Genomic DNA, 19342 nt, shown 5'->3' with positions numbered 1-19342 from the left:
GACCAAACTAGAAGGCATTTTTAACAGTGACGTGTCGACGCTTCGAAGCGTGTCGTGTATCCAGGGAGATTTTTTTGTGACGCGCGTATCGAGGCTTGTGTTGATTACGCGACGTTCGAGGCCTCGTCGGCAGTCCGAACTACGTGACCGGTTCAGGAACTGGCTCGCCGGTTGCTGTGGAAACCCCACGTTCTGTTAGTGTCCTTTCTCTTTTGGACCAGACAGGATATTCAAAGGATCGTTTCAGAAAATATTAGGAATATTTTGCCATCGTTAGCATTTATTCTTTCAGGTTTACAGTTTTACTTGAAATGGAGCAAATGAATCATCACGGCGCCTCGAATCAAGAGTCGGCCAGTTGGATGGGAAGCTTCAGCTCATCATGAGGCTTCATCTCGTCATCACTCATTTTTAAAACTCACACAGTTGATAATAAAACCGACATCACTACAAAAACAGTGTTTTTAAAACCCAAAACTACGATGTTAACATTAAAACCAAAACCACAAAAATCACCCAGATCCTCCGAAACACACAAAAGGGGTTTAAAAGCGAAGGTGAGGCCGGGAGAACAGCAGAACCCCGAGACGGCTGTGGATAATGTTGGACCTCTCAGCTGCATTTGACACAGTTGACCATGACATTTTATTGTCCCGCCTTGAGAATTTGGTCGGTATTAAGGGATCCGCGCTTGACTGGTTCTGCTCCTACTTTGATAACAGGTCTATTAGAGTTAGAATGGACGACTGTTCATCTCCCTCTGCTGCTCTTCCTTGGGGCGTTCCACAGGGGTCTATCCTCGGCCCCCTTTTATTTAGCATTTATATTATTCCACTGGGACTAATCTTCAGGAAGTTTAACATTAACTTTCATCTTTATGCGGACGACTGCCAGATTTATGTTCCATTGAAGGCTTTTACCTCCATCCAGCCGCTCCTTGACTGCCTGAGTGAGGTTAAGGACTGGCTGTCAGCAAATTTTCTGCTCCTGAATGATTTTAAGACCGAGTTTATTGTTTTTACTCCTAATGGCTTGTCTTCCTCCGCTCCTGATTTTTCTGCTCTTCCTTTTAAAATTAGTCAAACAATTGTTAATCTTGGAATTAAAATGGATGTGGCTCTAAAAATGGACCCTCACGTTAATCAAATGGTTAAATCATGTTTTTATCAGCTGAGACGTCTTTCCAAACTAAAACCCATTCTGAATCGGCGCCACCTCGAGACAACCATTCACGCTTTCATCACCTCAAGGTTGGACTACTCCAATGCAATTCTGTTTGGCATTTCAAAAGCCGCATTATCTCGCCTTCAGCTGATACAAAATGCAACAGCAAGATTTCTGACCAATACTGGCCGTCGGCAGCACATCACTCCCATTTTAGCAAGACTTCACTGGCTTCCTGTGCACTACCGTATACGTTTTAAAATTTTATTGTTTGTTTTTAAGGCACTGAATGGCTTAGCACCACCCTACATATCCGAGTTACTCACTCCTTATGTGCCAGGCAGGACTCTCCGTTCAGGTGACCTACACCTATTAAAGATTCCCCGTCAACGCTGCAAAACCCGTGGTGAACGAGCTTTTTCTGTCTGCGCTCCAAAACTCTGGAATGATCTCCCGCTGCATATCAGACTCTCCTCCTCCATTGGGGTTTTTAAGTCTCACTTAAAGACTTACTTTTATTCTCTTGCTTTTACTACCTAGCTATTTTATCGATGGTTTATTTACACTGTTCTTTTACTGATTTTATTGACTTCTCATTGTTGGTTCTTTGTGTTTTGCTCTAGTTGTTTTATTCTTTTATATTATTCTTTTAACCTTATATGTTTTTACCCCTGTACAGCACTTTGGTCAGCTCACATGCTGTTTTTAAATGTGCTTTATCAAATAAATGGAATGGAATGGAATGGAATGGATAAGATGTGGATCTGTAGATGGATTCAGCTCAGCTGTGCTCATTAGCAGCCTGGCGAGGGGGGGGGGGTCTGGACTCATCACAGGGGGCGTTTCTCAATGCCAAGGATCCTCGCCTTGATGTCTTGGCCCCGCCCCGGTTGCCTAGGAGATACGTCATCAGGAGCCGCCAAGACGTGTTCCAATGTTCATGTTGTACCGAGGCATGTGTTCTCCATTTGTTAGCCGTTTAGCTAGCTGAGCGAGGATACACGGGAGGTGTCTTGTAGCCTAGCCTTGGTCAAAAATTACCCAGAATACACCGCGGTATAATCAAAAGGACGGCGGATCAGAAGCCGGCAGCTACTTCTGGGACAATTTTCAAGTTTAAAAGTAAGACCGCTAATATTAGCTATTGGGTTGATATCTGAAATTTTTTTTGATCCAAAGAAGTTATCTATGTTTGGTTAGTTGGTTAGCAGTCTCAGCTTCGGTGGCTAGCGGGTAGTAACTCGCTTACATATTTAATTGAATAAACATATACACAATTTAAAAAGTAAAAGGCTTGTTGTTGTTTATTTATATTGAAACTAATACGTATAAAATATAACGTTATCTCCCGTGTCGTTACGTGGGAGCCGTGGTCGTGACGATGTAAGTCTGTTCTATTTGACCGTTTTCTTTGGCCAAGGAAGGACCGTGTCCTCGTAAGCAAGGCGCCTGGCCTCGCAAGACATCGCCTTGTGAGGCCAGGCGCCTTGACGTTGAGAAACACGGAGGGGCTGGATGATCCTGGCCCCTGGAGCTGAAGAGGCCAGGCTGGCGACCATAACCTACAGCACAGGCCAAAGCTGTCACACACCTTCGCATTCAATGTGTTTTCTCTATTCTCACGACCATTTACGTGGGTAGATTCTCACTGAAGGCATCAGAACTGTGAATGAACACATGAGGAGTTATGTACTTAACCAAAAAAGGCGAAATAACTGAAAACATGTTTTATATTCTGTTTTCTTCCAAATAGCCACCCTTTGCTCTGATTACTGCGTCGTACACTCTTGGTATTCTCTCGATGCGCTTCAAGAGGAAGTCACCTGACATGGTTTCCAACAGTCTTGAAGGAGTTCCCAGAGCTGTTTAGCACTTGTCGGCCCCTTCGTAAATGGTCATGGTCGTGAAAATAAGAAAACACACTGAACGGGAAGGTGCGTCCAAACCTGTGCTGTATGTGAGTAAAACCGAACGTGTGTGCTGCGTGAATGGGACGTTAAAGCTAAAGCACGCAGACTAAACCTCTGAGAAATGCTTCAGATTTACGAGTTTCTAATGAGAAACCTGGACTGCTTAAGTAAGCACAGACCAGCCACCAGAGTTGGACCATTTGGAAGATGAGAGCTGCTCTGGTTATGGCCCTCTCAGTACCAGAAGATCTGTGGTGGCGGTAGCAGATGTTGGTGATGTCATGGTGTCAGGTTGGGGTCACGGCTTTAGGGAGCCTAGGTCACATCATCTACTCCTGGACCGTGGGTTATCTAAGTAAGAAAAAGTGAATGCAGCTCACGCTGCGGTGTAGTCCTGTTGGCAGCGTGCTGTGGATTTGGCACATGATGTCCGTGAATGTCCAACAAGGTGCTTATTGTTGAACGGGGACAAAAGTTATTTAGGTTTTGTGTGAAAATACGTCCAGGACTGCAGACGCGCATCACCAGACTGACGTCGGCGAACCAGAACACGACACTTGTGACAGCTGCTGCATTAGCGTCCAGACTCCTCGACTTGCTTCACGGCGTCCACGTTTTCTGCAGAAGCGTGAAGTAGTAGAGAATCCCAACATGCCACGCTGGTTCTTTAGTCGTGACGACGTGTGTGGGGACACGATGTAGAACATCTGTTGTGATCATGTGTGCGGTGACTCTGAGCTACAGCAGCATCAGGGGTCAGCTCCTGCCTGTTTGGGATGTTTTTGGTTAGTTTACCTCGTAAATCAGTCAGCTGACCTCCATCCACACAGACCTCCTCTCCGCTGGGCCATGACGAAACCGCGCTTCACGCGTCTCCTCTCTCCCCACAGATCCGTGTGGATGGAAACAACGAGCGGAGCGTGCAGCACTCCTCAGGTGGGCGAGGAGGAGGAGCGGGGCCTTCCTCATCCCAGAGTGGCGTCAGCCCGGACGGCCCGCCTCGCCATCACCACCAGAGACCCGTGAGAGAACGAGGGATGAAGAAGGACAAACCGGACGCTCCTGCACTGGTGAACGGAGTGTCATAGATCCACCGACAGAGGAGCTCCTGGCCTGCACACACTCTCGGACACACACACCTCTTCCATCTTTACGCTTCGCTCCGTCAGCACGGACGCGCTTCTGTTGTCCTGAACCAGAGCAGGTCAGCTCGGGTTCAGGACAACAGAAGCAGGGTATAAGAGGCGTGCTCTCTAACCTGAAACTCACGCCCATGAGAAGTTTTTATTTGTCTTTGCTCAAATCGGTGGAATGTTCCTTTGGGAGGAGTCGCTGATGTTGCGGCGAAGCGTTTCCTCTTCTCCGTTTAACATTCTCACTGACGGAGCTCCTTTTGAAGCCCAGTAACCTCACTGGATTTCAACTCACAACCCCGACATCTCCAAGTCAGCAGCAGCTCCGTGAATCTGTCCAGCAGAGACGAGGACTCCAGGGACACCGCCCACCGGGGTCCAGGTGTTTTCGGGCCTCCCCACACCTGGGAGAGGTGTGGCTGAGGGAGAACGTTGCAGATGGCACTTTATGATTTCTATTTCCTTTGCAGAATAAAACCAAACAGGTGTGTGCTCCTAAAGCTCACCCTGTCATCCAAGTGTTGTTTGACTAAACTTTATTCAGAAACGGGACGAACAGGGGGCGTGGACTTCAGGCGCGGTGAGGGGATTCGCTGAGAAGCGGGTGTGTGTTTGGGTCGTAGCTGGGTGTGGCCCTTCGGGTCGCCGCCGTGAGGATCAGAGAGAACCCGCTGAGGCTCCAGTCCCAGGTCTTCACCCTGACGTCGGTCCTAAAGACACTTTGGTTCGTAGCTCTGCTGATGAACGAGTGAACAAGCCCGTTGATCTCACACACACCAGTTAGATCTGTTCTCCTGCTTCTCCACCTGGCCCTCCTGCTCCACTCTGATGTGTTTCTGCACCGATCGGGACGTTCTGGCTGCTTGTCGTGGATTAAAAGCCGAGATATTCTTCCAGCTCTGACCGAGTCGGTAAACTAGTCGCCGTGTGGTTTCCAGCTGCTGATGGCTCCCTTTAGCTCCTCATTTATCCTCCTCTGTGTTCGTGCCTTTGAGTTTTGTCCCTTTAGAAACAGAATCAACTTCCTGTCTTTATCCTCCTAGAACTTGATGTTTGAGACTTGAATGATCTAGTTTTGATTCCTCTGATCAGGCGGAGCTGTTTGGGACTCCAGACATGCTGCTGCTGCTGCGTAAACCGGTGACTTCAGACTCTGACGTCTTGGTAGAGGTCAGTAGTTCACACAGCAGAGGGCAGTTTTAAACGTAAAACAGCCTCTGAAGGTCCTCCCCACTGCGTCGGTGATCAGACCGCCTCCGCTCGGACAGCAGGACTGGAGGTGGTTAGTGTGTGTGTGTGTGTGTGTGGGGGGGGTGTTAGTGGGTTTATGACAAAGTGGCGTGAATATTGAATTTGAGTCTTTTTACTTAATGAAATGTATAAACAAATATTTTAGGGGTTTTCTGTGCGTTGGTGAGATTTTTGTCTCCTTAAAACTCATCCAGAGCTTCAGTGCTTATTCAGATGTGAGCTCGGTGTTGATCGTGTAGTCAGCTGGTTTTAGTTACTCCAGTAGGATAAGTCACGTTAGCACACACACACACACACCTTTGCCCCCCCCCCCCCCCCAAAGAAAATAAAACATCAAAAGGAAATCATCACAGATTTAAAATCCGCACAAACGTTACAAATAGAACGCTTAATTCAACACACATTTAATAGCCCCCCCCCCCCATCACACACACACACACACACACACACACTTGTTGTGAACCAAACTGGAGAAGCAACTATGTTTAAGTCATTTATACATCTTTAAGAAAACAAACATGGTAGCTTCCTGAACAGCCTCTGTTGGGAGAAATTGCAAATTCTCTACCAGATTAATAAGCTAACAGCTAGTTTGGTCGTATCACTGCTGCTTTCAGCTTTGCCGTTTCTGGTAATCGTAAGCGATTCCTCCCGTTTTGTCCCATAGCTGCCCCAGAGATTAACCCCCTAAAAGACCTCAGAAGGACAAAATAAGAAGTATTTTCTTGTAAAATGGATGGCGGTGTAAAGGCTTGGAGGATAGCCATTCTTTTCTCTAAGCTGAGGCCGTTCCGGAGGCCATCACTGGAAGTGGTGACACTTCTCCATCAGTTAAGCTGTATCTAACGTAGGATTTAAAAGAATCCAGAGCAGAGTTGATTTTCCATAAAGAAGGAAAATAACGCTGTGATGGAGCTCACAGGGTGGAAATCACTGCTGAAGAGGTGGTGGGAGTGGTTCTGACTCACCTGAGCGGATCAGGCCCCAGGTGTTACTGGTTCAGGAGAAGCAGCGCCTTTAGGTCTGGGCTGTTGATGGTTTTGGTCTAGTTCATCTGGACCACCTAAGAATTTCAAACCAACACAATAAGAGCTGCTTATAACGGAGCTCTTCACCTTTGTAGTCTAGTGATGCATGCACATCTCTCGTTTCTGTCTAGATTTCTGATCGAACGTCCACTCTGAGCAGAGTCCGTCAGACCGGCGTCTCATCTGAGACTAGAAACCCGCCTCAGACACACACGGACCGTTACAGGAAACGATAACACCAGTCTCGCTTCAGAGCAGCAGCCTCTAGTCTCAGTCGAGCATTTCCAGTATAGCTGATTAATAAAATCCCAGAATGGACAGATGGTAACGAGGTTGCCATGTGGTAGGTGTAGATTTGTACAAATGTGAACTTACTCTTATTTTGTTCTTGCTGTTTCATTCCAAGTTAAAGGCTAAGAACTATTGACCGTAAACTTCCTACGATGTCTAGAAACGTCTCCTCCTCAGCAGGATGGAGTCACAAATCAACACGGCGTCAGCGAGGGGGGGGGGGGTGAATCTGTGAAGCTAAACCTAATGGGATGATTAAAGCATGAACTTGATCAGCAGCCTCATTTACACTGAGTGTGGAATGGATGCGGTGCGGTTTCTACAGCTTCCAGGTGGACTGCAGGTCATGTTCTGACATCTGCTCACACAAGAGGACCAAGGGATTAGACACTTTAACTTGATGCGTTTGAAGACATTCCTGTAAAAATATCACACGCTGAAACGATATGTGTCACAAATCACTTTTAAAAAGCCAACATGAGTTTTATTTAGTAATATGCTGGATTCACCTCACTCAACCACGTCTCACTTCCTGTCTGGTTCATGTAGTTCCTTAATGATGATCCACATGCAGAGTGCAGAAAAAATAGCCTTTGTGTAGAAACCTTCAGCAAAACCACGATCCGTTCCACGCCTGGTGTGATGCCTCGTCTACACCGAGTACAGCTTCTGGGCGGACTGCTGTTCACACCGACCGCAGATTAAGTGCAGTGTGTCTCTGGAAATGTGCGCCCACCAGAACCCTAACCCTAACCAGCCCACGCAAGTTCACTTTAGAAGTCTTGAGAACACTTTTAAGGATATAAAAACGTTCAATGATGATGAAAGCGAAACATCCGGTTGAAAATGCAACCGGTTTTATTTTTGAACATACTGGATGCACCACTGGCACACATCTAACTTCCTGTCTGGCTCATAATTTCTAGAACTTCATGAAACTCTGCATATGGCGTTGATGAAAAAGACTCTTCAGGGAAACTTCCGCCCCCGGTGTAAATGCTCCAGTTGGGCTCAGTGATCTTTGGTCTTTGCGGTATTCCGATTCTGGTCCATTCCGCTCTCAGTGTAAAGGATGCTGTGACTGTTCATTATGTTTAATTCAAGTTAATATTGGACAGCAATACGTTTTCCGTCATGTTAAGCTCTGTATCATGACATTGTACACCTTCAAAAGCAACGGTAGGCACAATATTACCACTGGCACTAATGAGATGTCACAGTTGATCAAATATTCGCTATTTTTGTGATGAGATGCTTGGATTCAATCAAATCCCGCCACGATAGTACACGGCTGCAGACCCAGAGACTGCAGATTCACGCCGACATGTCCCACTCAGCTGTGGACGTGCAACAGAAAAGAGTTTCAGTTAATTTTACTGCTTTTTTTATGACTTAATTTTATCTTTAAATGTAGTTGTTTGCTTGGAAATGTTAACTTTACCCAAAAGAGTTGGTCAGTCCTTCTGAAGTAAACTTCGTCTCGTTCCCGAGTGTTTTAATGTGACACAGTTGGTGTTTTCCGCTGCCGAGTCAGACTCGAGTTCTGCTCCTAGACCTGTTGAACAATCAGAACCATCGACGTTAAAACCAGCACAAGTTTACTGAGCATTCGTCTATGACCCATCCGACTGGTGGACGTACACTCAACAAACATATGAACGCAACACCTTTGTTTCTGCTCCGATTTTTCATGAGATGGACCTAAAGATGTAAAATTCATTCCAGATACACAATATTACCATTTCTCTCAAACATGGTTCACAAATCAGTCTAAATGTGTGATAGTGAGCACTTCTGCTTTGCTGAGATAATCCATCCCACCTCACAGGTGTGCCACATCAAGATGCTGATCCGACATCATGAGTAGTGCACAGGTGTACCTTATACTGCCCACAATAAAAGGCTACCCTTTTAAGGTGTTGCGTTTATATGTTTGTTGAGTGTAGTTACCATTATAATTAAGTCAGTATGCAACATTTTTCTTAACGCTAATAGCTTGAGTCCAGTGGTGTTTAGCTTATTATAGTGTAGTTTAAAAAGTAAAAACGTGTTTTGAGTCTGTCCAAACTGTAAAAAAAAAAAACGTCTTTATTCTGAAAAACCATTAAATGTGGTCTGTCCCTGGGTCGTGTTGAGGAACTAAAATGATCAAATTCTCTAAAACGATTTCACGTAGTAAGTTTGGAGTGGACTCTTTCTTTTGCAAATGTTGGGTTGGAATCAGTGGAGCCTCATCCTAAAGGCAGAAGATTTCTAGCTTGGATTAGTTTAGTTAAGCATGAAAGAAAACGTAAACCAGACGAGGAGCTCAGTCCAGACTACACGCTTCCTTTTTCTATATTGTTTGTCTACCAACTGTTGTGAGGCTTGCTCAGAGTGACTTTTCGCTGAACTCTTTCTGCTCGCGGTTCTCGTACCGACTAACCACCCTCTGACACCACAGAAAGTTCATGTCGGGCTGATTTGAAACACGGAGCTTCGTTTCATTTGTTTCAAGTAAATAATGTGTTCTGACGGATTTTCCCTTTTAATTCCAGTTCTGAAAATGATCCATGGACTGTCTTGTTTTCTATGTATTCGGACCAAAACACGTTAGCCTCTTTCCGTTGACAGCCACATTAAGGAATAACGGTTGTGTGGCATGACTCTGAGCCCTCGTTACTCTGACAACGGTGCTGGTTGTGAGAATGAGATGTTCTGGAGGTTTTGTCTCCCATCAGCGCTCCTGTCACGCCAGTGAAACGTTCCAACTGCTTCGACCTTCTTACTGGTTAACCGTGCCTCCTAACAGCAGGTTAAGACCGGATCCTAAACCAGCTCTGGACAGATGTTTAATGGCTTTTTCATGTTCTGGTTGGGTGATGAGCGGCGTCACTAGGAAACGGTCATTCTAAACTGAGACTTGTACTATTGTGGAAAATGTAAATAATAAAAGCACTAAAATGAAAAAAGACCTGTTGCATGCAGACCAGTTGGGGTCTCAGAGGAAACGGTGCGAGGGAAGCATTTACTCTCCTACAGTCTAACTTACTGATTGTGACGTTGTTTTGCAGCTCTGCTGTTAACTAGTGACCTGCCATGTAAACCACTAACCTGAGATTAGTACAGTTCATGGCATGTGAATCACCTGACCTCTGGTATGACCTTGCAGCTATGACAACATGCACGGAAACGACAGATGTCCTGATCCGTAGCGGTCGGTACCTTTTAAAACCCAATGTGTTCTGAGTGATGCTTTTGCTGCACATTTCAGGCGGCGCCCCACTAAGTACCACCAAACTGTCTTAACAGTGATGACGGATTCTGGAGCAGGAATGTTTCCTGGAAATGGCGAATCACTGTAAACTCACCGGTGTCTCACTCTGACTCTGTCAGTAGGCGGGGTTGTTATCGATGTCGAACATTCTTGGACCTTTTTGGCATCACGGTTGTGATAGAACTGTTAAAATAAAGAAAATCTTGGCTGTGTATGTCATGTAATGATAAAGGTGACAGTCATAAGTCAGGAATGCTAATGTGTTAGCTTGGGTGGTTTGTAAAAGTAGCCTAACCTCAAAGTGTCATCCTACCCAACGCTGTCCACTCAAAACGTCAAACTGACCCTATAAACGAGAAAGTGTCGAGACACAAAGGAAAGCCCAAGGATCGCCAGTGTGACGTTCCCGATCAGTTCCTTTTAACTGTGATCCAGTCAGAGGTTACCGTGTTGCATCCCTCTCTTATGAAACGTATCCATGTTGGAGTTGCACCATGGTTTATGGGATTCAAACAAGGATCGGGTGAATCAAAACTGTGCTTGTTGTCGGTCCAAATGTCAGCGTACACGTATTTGTAGAATGTAACATCGGCAAATACTAACTGAACACATTGTGGGCTACTCAACAATAGAGTGCTAAAAATATTTAAGAAGAAAAAGTAACGACTTGCAGAGAATCTGTAGATACTTCAACCAGGGTATTTCAACAAAAGCTGTAAAACCTTGTGTGCACTTTTTTGGCATTTTAATGTTTGTTTTCTTTTGTACATACTACCTGCGTTTCAGATGTTCAGGTTGACATGTCTGGTTATAGTGGAATATATTTTGTATGCAAGCAGTTTCAAATAAATAAAGGTTGATCTTCCTGAGGTTGATCTGGTCTTATTGGACTTTTTTGTGAAAAGGTTGTCTTCACACAGCAGGATCTTTAAATGATCTTATAAAACACGAGAACCCCCTCGTGTGGTGAGTCAATCAGAGATATACCAGCTTTGGTCTCGCGGTGTGGTCCACACGGCAAAAACTACACATGAACAAACTTCACACACCAACATTTCCCGGTCAAATGAGAGCTTTCACGAGACACATGACTTGGGAGGAAACCGTGCATTTCTGTGACCGCACTTTCTGCTTGGCAGCATGTCACATTCAACAGGCAGCACACTTGTTTTAGAGAAGCTCCCGGCACATTTGTAGGTCCCGATTTCTGATCCGAGTGGTCCCGACGTGTTTCTGATCCATTACAGTATTGACCTGTACCTGAAAAGCTAACATTGCTGCACAGGGTTCAACATCTTGCTCAAGGGCACTTTGACGTGCTGCCTGCTGGGTCTAAAGATTCAACCACTCGTCTTCCAGAAAGGGACAACCTCCCTTCCCTCTTTGAACCAAGTGTACACCAAGTGACTTCTTCATTGGTTGTATTATAACCTGGTAGAACTGTACGGTACACTTGGAGTTACTGTAATTGCAGTGGGTGTGGTGACACAGGTGCATCCAATGAGTTTGTTGAGGCACTGCTCTATTTAAGGAGAAGGCATGCAGAACACTGGATCCCTGTGGCTTACTCATACTGTACAGGTATGTGGTGCTCTTGTTTATTGGCATTGTTTCTCTCTTGTTGATTTTTCTAATGTGGTGAATCATAAAGTTAGATATCCGTGGCTCTGTCAAACTGAACTGGTGTGCTGAGGGGAGGCCTGGAGTCTCGTTCAGACGGACCAAGCAGTCTGAACCAGCCCCCAGTGTCGGCTGGATGCACTGGGCCATTTTGGAGGATGTTTAAGCAATGCTGCTCCATCATAAGAAAAACTGCTTAATCCGCTTGTGATTGGGCTTCCCAGGTGGCACCATTTTGCACATCACCTGTAAAGAAGTGAAGATTTTAGTTGGTCTTTTAGATTTAAAAGTTTTCCAACAATGCTTTAAAACCATGTATTTTTGTCCACACTAACACACTGGTTGGTCAGAAGGCAGGTGGTACAGTATTCAGCTCCATCTCAAACCGTACGACTTTGTTGTAGGGGCAAGGCTCACGAGTCAGGCTCTGGATGACCCAGCGCTCAAATGTGACCTGAATGGTAACACAGCAAATGTGATAGCAACACGTCGGACCCAAAAATATGTTTTGTAAAAAGGAATTTTCACGCAGCACGTTGGATGTTTGAGCTTTAAAACTCAGTTGACCTGAAGACTACTGTGCTTTTAATGTCTTTTGTCCTTCAGGCTTGCCGTAGTTGGAGGACATGGGTTTATGGGGGTTGACAGTAGATGAATTAGTAGTAAGCCAATGTTTTGGGATATATTTTCTTTTCAATCCTTGTATTGGTTAAGTGTCTTGCCCAAGGACACACTGACAAACTGAGTGGGGCTTGAACCTACAACCTTCTGATTACAAAGAAGATTTCAATTTATTTTTAATATATTTGTAACAACTTCTAAGACACTTTTTTCACATCATTATGGGGTGTTGTGTGCTGAATTTTATTGGCAAAATTAATTTAATCCATTTAGGAATGAGGCTGTAACATAAACAGAGTGGTATCAGTCCAGAGCTACGAATACTTTTCCGGATGCACTGTAGGACATGGTCACTGACAAAGCGGGCGTGGGCAGTAGAAGGTGACACTGTCCTCTACTGCCTGCAGATCAAACGGCAAGGAAGTGACATCACCACCACTCTGAGGAAGACGCCAGTGAGTGCCGAAATTTTCGATGGAAAAAAAGGTAAAAACAAACGTTGCTACTCTGTATTATTAAGAACACAAAAACAAAGGATATGTGGCGGAATGGGTCGGTACTAAGCAGAATATTATATGGTAAATGGCCTGTATTTGATATAGCGCCTTCTAGAATCCTGGAACCCCCCAAGGCGCTTTACAACAATCAGTCATTCACACATTCACACACTGGTGGGGATGAGCTACGATGTAGCCACAGCTGCCCTGGGGCGCACTGGCGCTACCGGTCCCTCCGACCACCAGCAGGCAACGTGGGTTAAGTGTCTTGCCCAAGGACACAGCGACAGACTGAGCGGGGCTTGAACCTGCAACCTTCCGATTGCGGGGCGAGCACTTAACTCCTGTGCCACCGTCACAACGCCAAATGTGGCGGAGCTCGCGGTAGGGTACCTTCTTTATCAAGCTTGTACCTTTAACCTTGATTATTTACTACCTAAACTGGGAGAACACACAACGCCACCTTGGGAATTTCACCCAAGGAAATAAAATTGGATACCTCTAGGCACACGTAGGTTCATGCTCTACAGAGGCGGCAGAAACGAGGTTACAAAAAGTTCAAATTTATAAAAAACTGTCTTTTTATTAAAGTGGCAACAGTGGAAACAATGACTTGAACTCTAAATTTAAGTAAGCCCAAAACTGAAAAACTGCAAGACATTAAAGAAAAAAAAAAGGTAAGGTACATCCAACAGCTACCATATAGGATTCATAGAAAAAGCCTGTTTTTGAGGGATCTTACCCTTGCCGAGAGATCTGTCCCAAGTCCCATGAAGATTTTCTGAACCGTTTCAAAGGTGTACCTGAGATCTTTTGGGTATTGAAGGTTTAAGACATAGATCAACCCAAAGACAAAGCCAAAAGCCGTTGGCAGATCTGGGAGATCCTGAAGGATGATTGTTTCTTCAACAACCACAGCAAGGTTCATCACATTTACAGCAGGTGAAGTACCGTCATCCTCCAGCACAGTGAGGATACCCACGGAGAGACCTCTAGTCTGCTCCTCCTCTGGGTCAGTATCCTTTTAAGAAGAGATGGAAAACAATGTTAATGCTTTATTGTAGGGCTGGGCAATGTGGACCAAAACTGATATCTCAATATCTTTTAGCTGAATTCCGATATACGATATACATCTCTATATTTTCCCTCCTGTAAATTATTTACATGTTAACTCACTTCAAGCTGTCTTGAGAAATTATATACAAAAATCAGTAGATTAAATGCATAAAAATGTACTGATTCTTGTCAAACTTTAACTTTAGTGCCTATTCTCTACCAGCCTGAGCTTTAGAAACACTGGTACAGCTGTCTGCTGACACACACACACACACACACACACACACACACACACACACACACACACACACACAGTTGAGAGCTAGAGGTGTATCAAATGTCCCTCAGGCACTTTTAAATTATATATTTATAATTAATGTAAAAACTTTTTTTATTTCATCTAGAGGTGGGCCACATCATATATTTCTTGCAGACACCTGATGAAGTTATGACAAAATGTAAAAAAAGAACTGAAAATAAAAAAGAATTGAGAACAGAAACTCACCTCTAAGCAGCCTGGTCCAGAGTAATTAGTGTTTGGACCCACAGCTCTGCGTTGGTGCACTGTTTTCCAGTGTTTGGACTGGCTCCTCCACGTCCTGCTTCTACGTCCCGTTGCTCTGTGTGTTTCCTCCGCCGTCTATCGGTGTTTGCTCCTCCGTCCCGCTCCTCCGTGTTGTCTGCCCCCCAGTCCCACTGCTGCGTCCCGGTGCTAAATCTGCTCCGCCGTCTATGGGTGTAAAGTGTACTAAAGCATAATTTTGTGGTTTTTAAGTCAACGCACATTCAACACTAATTGCTAGCTGCTGTTGCTACATTAGCCATTAGCAATGTGAGTTAGCAATTATTCTCTCAATATTTAGCTTGTTTATCAAAAGAAATTGAAATATTATTAGTGGTATAGCAGATATCATTTCAACCTATAAACACGTACGAAATGAAATAGTTAGTTACAGAGGTCCATGTTTTTTTAAGTACAGGCTAGTTGCAGAATATAGCCTATGCAGGGGTGTCAAACATGCGGCCCGCGAGATGGTTGTGTAAACTTTATTTTCATACTTTACAATGTAGAGTGAAAATAAACGTATCTTTGTGAGCAAGTTTCTCTGTAATGAGTATAAATAAAACAAAGCTGCGCTCAAGGCTCACACAAGAACTTGAATCTCATCCTGAAGTCGGCCGCCACTCAGGATGTGACTTCTGATGTTGATGTGCTGGTGAAGCTAAAAGATGTAAAGTAAAATGAGTCAAATATACTTTAAGTGCTGCATGAAACTGATCTAGCCATGTGATCTGTAAGCTCTTTGAATCACTAAGGAATGTTTTTTTAATTTATTGATTTATTTTTTCTTTCAAATTTTCAAGTTCACTTCAGGTGTTGTACTTGTACTACACTGTCCTCAGGCTCCAGCCTTGTTTTATATTGATTGTATTAAAACAAAGAAAACAATCTGAAGTTGTTTTTAATTTACCGGTCCGGCCCACCTGGGACTAGATTTCCCTCAATGTGGCCCCTGAGCTAAAATGAGTTTGACACCCCTGGCCTATAGCATAAATCTCAACCGTCGACAGCCTTACCTTAAAAAAAATCACCTGTAAAAGTTGTAGGCTACCTTTATATAGCACAAAACATATTCATAATTTATTTTTAACATAATTTGAACCCAGGAAAAGGGGGAAAACGTACCTATGCAGCCTCCTTTGCCTCGACCACACGCAGAATGAGACTGACTCCTCCAACTCCAAAAGTAGACTTTCCCGCATTTCACAACAAAAGCATGGACGTTAGCAGAACTTGGGCACGATATTATGAAGTCCAACTTAAATATGTAAGTTCATACGACTCACTTAATATTGTTGAAGCACACAACTAATTTGGTTTGTCGGGCTGACTTAATTTATTGCACTTAATTCATGAAACATGGATTTTAAGTTTAAACAACTTAAAATACCTTTTCATCTCAAAAAACATAAGTTGCTAGCGTCCTGACCATTCACACTCTAATAAGATGAACAGAGTGACACATTGAGTCTATTGAACCTTTTCACAATATTCTAACTGTTTGAGATTATGAATTTGGGGTTTTCGTAATGTTGTAAGCCATAGTCGTCACAAGTAAGGCCCTGTCCACACGTAGCCGGGGATCTGCCAAAACGTAGGTATTTTTCTACGTTTTGGCCTGTCATCCACACGAAAACGGAGTTTTTTCACACGAAAACGGATCTTTCTAAAAACTCCGGCCAAAGTGAAGATCTGCGTTTTCTCCGTTTTGGGTGTCTGCGTGTGGACGGACAAAACCGGAGTTTTAAGGTCCGCAACGTCACTTTCCGCAACAAAAAAATGCTGACATCACGTGTGCGACCTGTGTTTACACTAGCCGACAGCATGGATGCCCTCAGAGCTGCGCTCGCTTTATCAATTGTCCAAGCGCTTTCTGCTTGTTTGTTGTTGCAAGCGGAATTACTGCTCCTTGCGGAAGACCGCAGACGAAGGACGAGCTTAAGAACGGGGGAAGTACTGCCGCCTACAGGTCTGGCATGTCCATAACAACGTATTTATCCGGGTACGTGTGGACAGAGTTTGTTTAAAACACGGTGGTGTGGATGCAAGTTTTTGGAGGGGCGGATATTCATTTTTAAAAAACCCGGCTACGTGTGGACTAGGCCTGACACCGGCCCTCCTCCTCCTCTCTCCCGGGCTGCTGAGGAGTACAGCTGCGAGGAATCATCATGATGAGCAAACACGTGCATAAAAGGGCTGTGCCTTCAGCAGTCTGGGAGGCAGCAGTGCAGGGGTTCTGCTGTCCTCCTGGGTTTTGTTTGGTTTTAACCCCTTTTTGGTTGCATTGGTTTGGATTTGTTGGAGTTTTAAACTGTGGTAGTTTTTAACTCTTGGTGATAAGTTTTTTTTTAAGGTTAACTGTATTTGGTGCAATTTTACTGACTTTGGTTTTTTTTAAACACCTTCGTGTGGTAAAGCTTTTAAAATAAGCTTTCACTCGGTGTTTTAATCAGTAAAATGTTTGGGACTTTTTATCAACTTTGGGATTTTAAAACACCTTCTGCTCAGTTAAACTTTTAATATAAGTTTTAACCCGGTGTTTTATAGCTGATAATTTGGCTGTGTAATGTTAACCCTTTTAGAGGGATCTGTTTGCTTGTGTTTTAATACCTTTTTGATACAAATAAACTCATTTTAAACTCCTCCGCCAGTTCTTATGTTACCCCCATCCTTCACATTCTTACAACACCTGGCGGGGTTTGTAACATAAGACAAAGGCTTGAAATATCTGGCTTTGCATGTAACGAGTCTATCTGATAGGCCTATCAGGAACTAATCTGGAGGGGTTCTCCTCTTAGCAGGGGCGTGTCCAGGGAGTGGCCTGGGGTAGCACATGCCACCCTCAGGTGCCACCACACCAATTTACCTTTAAATAGTCTTTTCATTGTCCACAAAAGGCTTGGGGGTAAAACAAAAAAAGCAGAACCATTGGTGCCACCCATGCACAAAGTCGTGCCTCACCTGGGCCACCCCATTTTAAAAGATCTGGACACGCCACTGCCTCTTAGTCTTACTCTTCTTCTATCCAACACTCACCCTGGATTCTCATGTCAGTTCTCTTGTTGGCTCTTCCTTCTTCCATCTCAGGAACGTTGCTAAGCTGAGTCCCATTCTGTCCCGCTCTGAACTTGAGACAGTTCTCCACACCTTCATCTCCTCACGCTTAGACTACTGTAACTCTCTTTTCACGTGTCTGAGCAGAACCTCCCTGAACCGTCTACAGGTGGTTCAGAACGCCTGTGCTCGGCTTCTGACCAAGTCCTCCAAACACACCCACATCACCCCGCTTCTCCTCCAGCTTCACTGGCTGCCAGTCAACTTCAGGGTTCATTTCAAGATCCTGGTTCTGGTCTATAGGGCCTTACATGGACAAGCACCATCTTACATTGGTGATCTTCTTAGTCCCTACACCCCCAGCAGGTCCCTGAGGTCCAGTGATCAAAGCCTACTGGTTGTGCAGCACCAGGCTAAAGGTCAAAGGTGACAGATCATCTGCTGCTGTGGCCCCCAGACTCTGGACCTCTCTCCCCCTGAGCCTGAGATCAGTGGACTCAGTGGTCTCCTTTAAAAAGCAGCTGAAGACTCACCTGTTCAGGCTTTTGCGTGACCTGTTTATTCTTCCTCACTAACTTCTCATGCTCTACCAATTTCTGCCTTTCTCAGAATCCTATATTACTTTATTTTTGTCCTACTTGTCACTTGTTTAGTTTCCAGTTTGAGCCTTTTTATATTTTTTACAGACATTTAAAAGATAAAATTTAAAAAATAACTTTGATTTGGATTTTTTTGTCCTCGTGATTTTTTTCTCGAGGTGCTATATAAAAATATTTCTTCTTCTCATATATTAGTTTCACCTTTTAAGTTGAATTATTGACACAAATGCTTTGAGATCACTACGATTTTATGACTTTCTTATGTTTTGTTTTGATCCATGTGAAGCACTACAATGTCTGTGACAAGTGCCATAGAAGTAAAATGTACTTACTTACATAAATGAACTTTTGAATATTATTCCAACTTTTCTAACCCCAGCCTGTGCAGAAATACAGACATTACAGCAGTGTTTTTGTTTTTTTGCAGCAGTATTAACTTTGTATGTAGTACCTATGTGAAGTACTTTGTGATTTTCTGCCTGTGGTTACCTAGTACCAACTCCTGACCACATGGGGGAGCTGTGGCACCTCACACACTCTATTCCCTCCACGCATCACAGGGAGCAAGAGGAAAGCCTGGCATCTTATTGAAAATTCATGACATGCACTTCTCAACTTCTACAAGATACACAGCGAGTATAATGAGCTCAAAGCTGAGAACTCGCTCTTTCCTGACTATTTTATCAGTTTGGATTTGTTTTAGCCGTGTGTGTGTGTGTGTGTGTGTGTGTGTGTGTGTGTGTGTGTGTGTGTGTGTGTGTGTGTGTGTGTAAAAATCTGAACAATAACAATTAAATGTGCGGACAAACTGGTGATAGCGTCTGTGCTGTGAGAGAGAACTAAAGAGATCCTTTTAGCTTTTTGGCCTTAACAACACTTTGTTTTCACATTTCTTTTTTTTTTTTTTTCCATCGTCCAGTTCTCTGTTTAGTCTGAGTGTGTGTGTTGTGTGTCCTTTCAGTGTGTGACCCAGTTCTTACACAGTGAAACCCGAGCTCTCACAGGTAGTTTTTATTGTCTGGAGTGGGTTTTTGGGGCTGGAGTTGATCAAAGTTCTGAAACGGGAGTGACAGTAAATGTTTAACTGCTGTTTTTCTCTCTGCTGGTTGTGATGCAGAGCAGCGTTGGCACGCTTCCCCGGACCAGACCGAGAACACTCACTCCAAACACAGACGCACAACCCGCAGCACATCCTAAGATGTCTTCTTCAATGCATGTGGACCGCTCGTGCACGCTCCTCAAAGGGGTACAAATGCGCACGAGGACAGTGATGCACAGCTGAAGGGCGGTGACGGCTCCA

At 44.3% G+C, this 19342-nt stretch overlaps 1 protein-coding gene across 1 annotated transcript in view; it reads left to right on the top strand.

The window, feature by feature from the left end:
* The window catches only part of fmr1 (fragile X messenger ribonucleoprotein 1), a 29316-nt gene extending 18408 nt beyond the window's left edge, over positions 1–10908 (top strand). The window contains exon 15 of the mRNA XM_015954860.3: positions 3965–10908. Within this exon, the coding sequence (XP_015810346.1) occupies positions 3965–4162 (198 nt within the window). The 3' untranslated portion in view covers positions 4163–10908. The remainder of the gene's footprint in view (positions 1–3964) is intronic.
* The last annotated feature ends 8434 nt before the right edge of the window (positions 10909–19342 follow it).

This window comes from Nothobranchius furzeri, chromosome 1 (genome assembly GCF_043380555.1).
Source record: "Nothobranchius furzeri strain GRZ-AD chromosome 1, NfurGRZ-RIMD1, whole genome shotgun sequence".
NCBI lineage: Eukaryota > Metazoa > Chordata > Actinopteri > Cyprinodontiformes > Nothobranchiidae > Nothobranchius > Nothobranchius furzeri.
The sequence above is the reverse complement of the archived record's forward strand: the minus strand, read 5'-3'. Positions and strand labels throughout refer to the sequence as shown.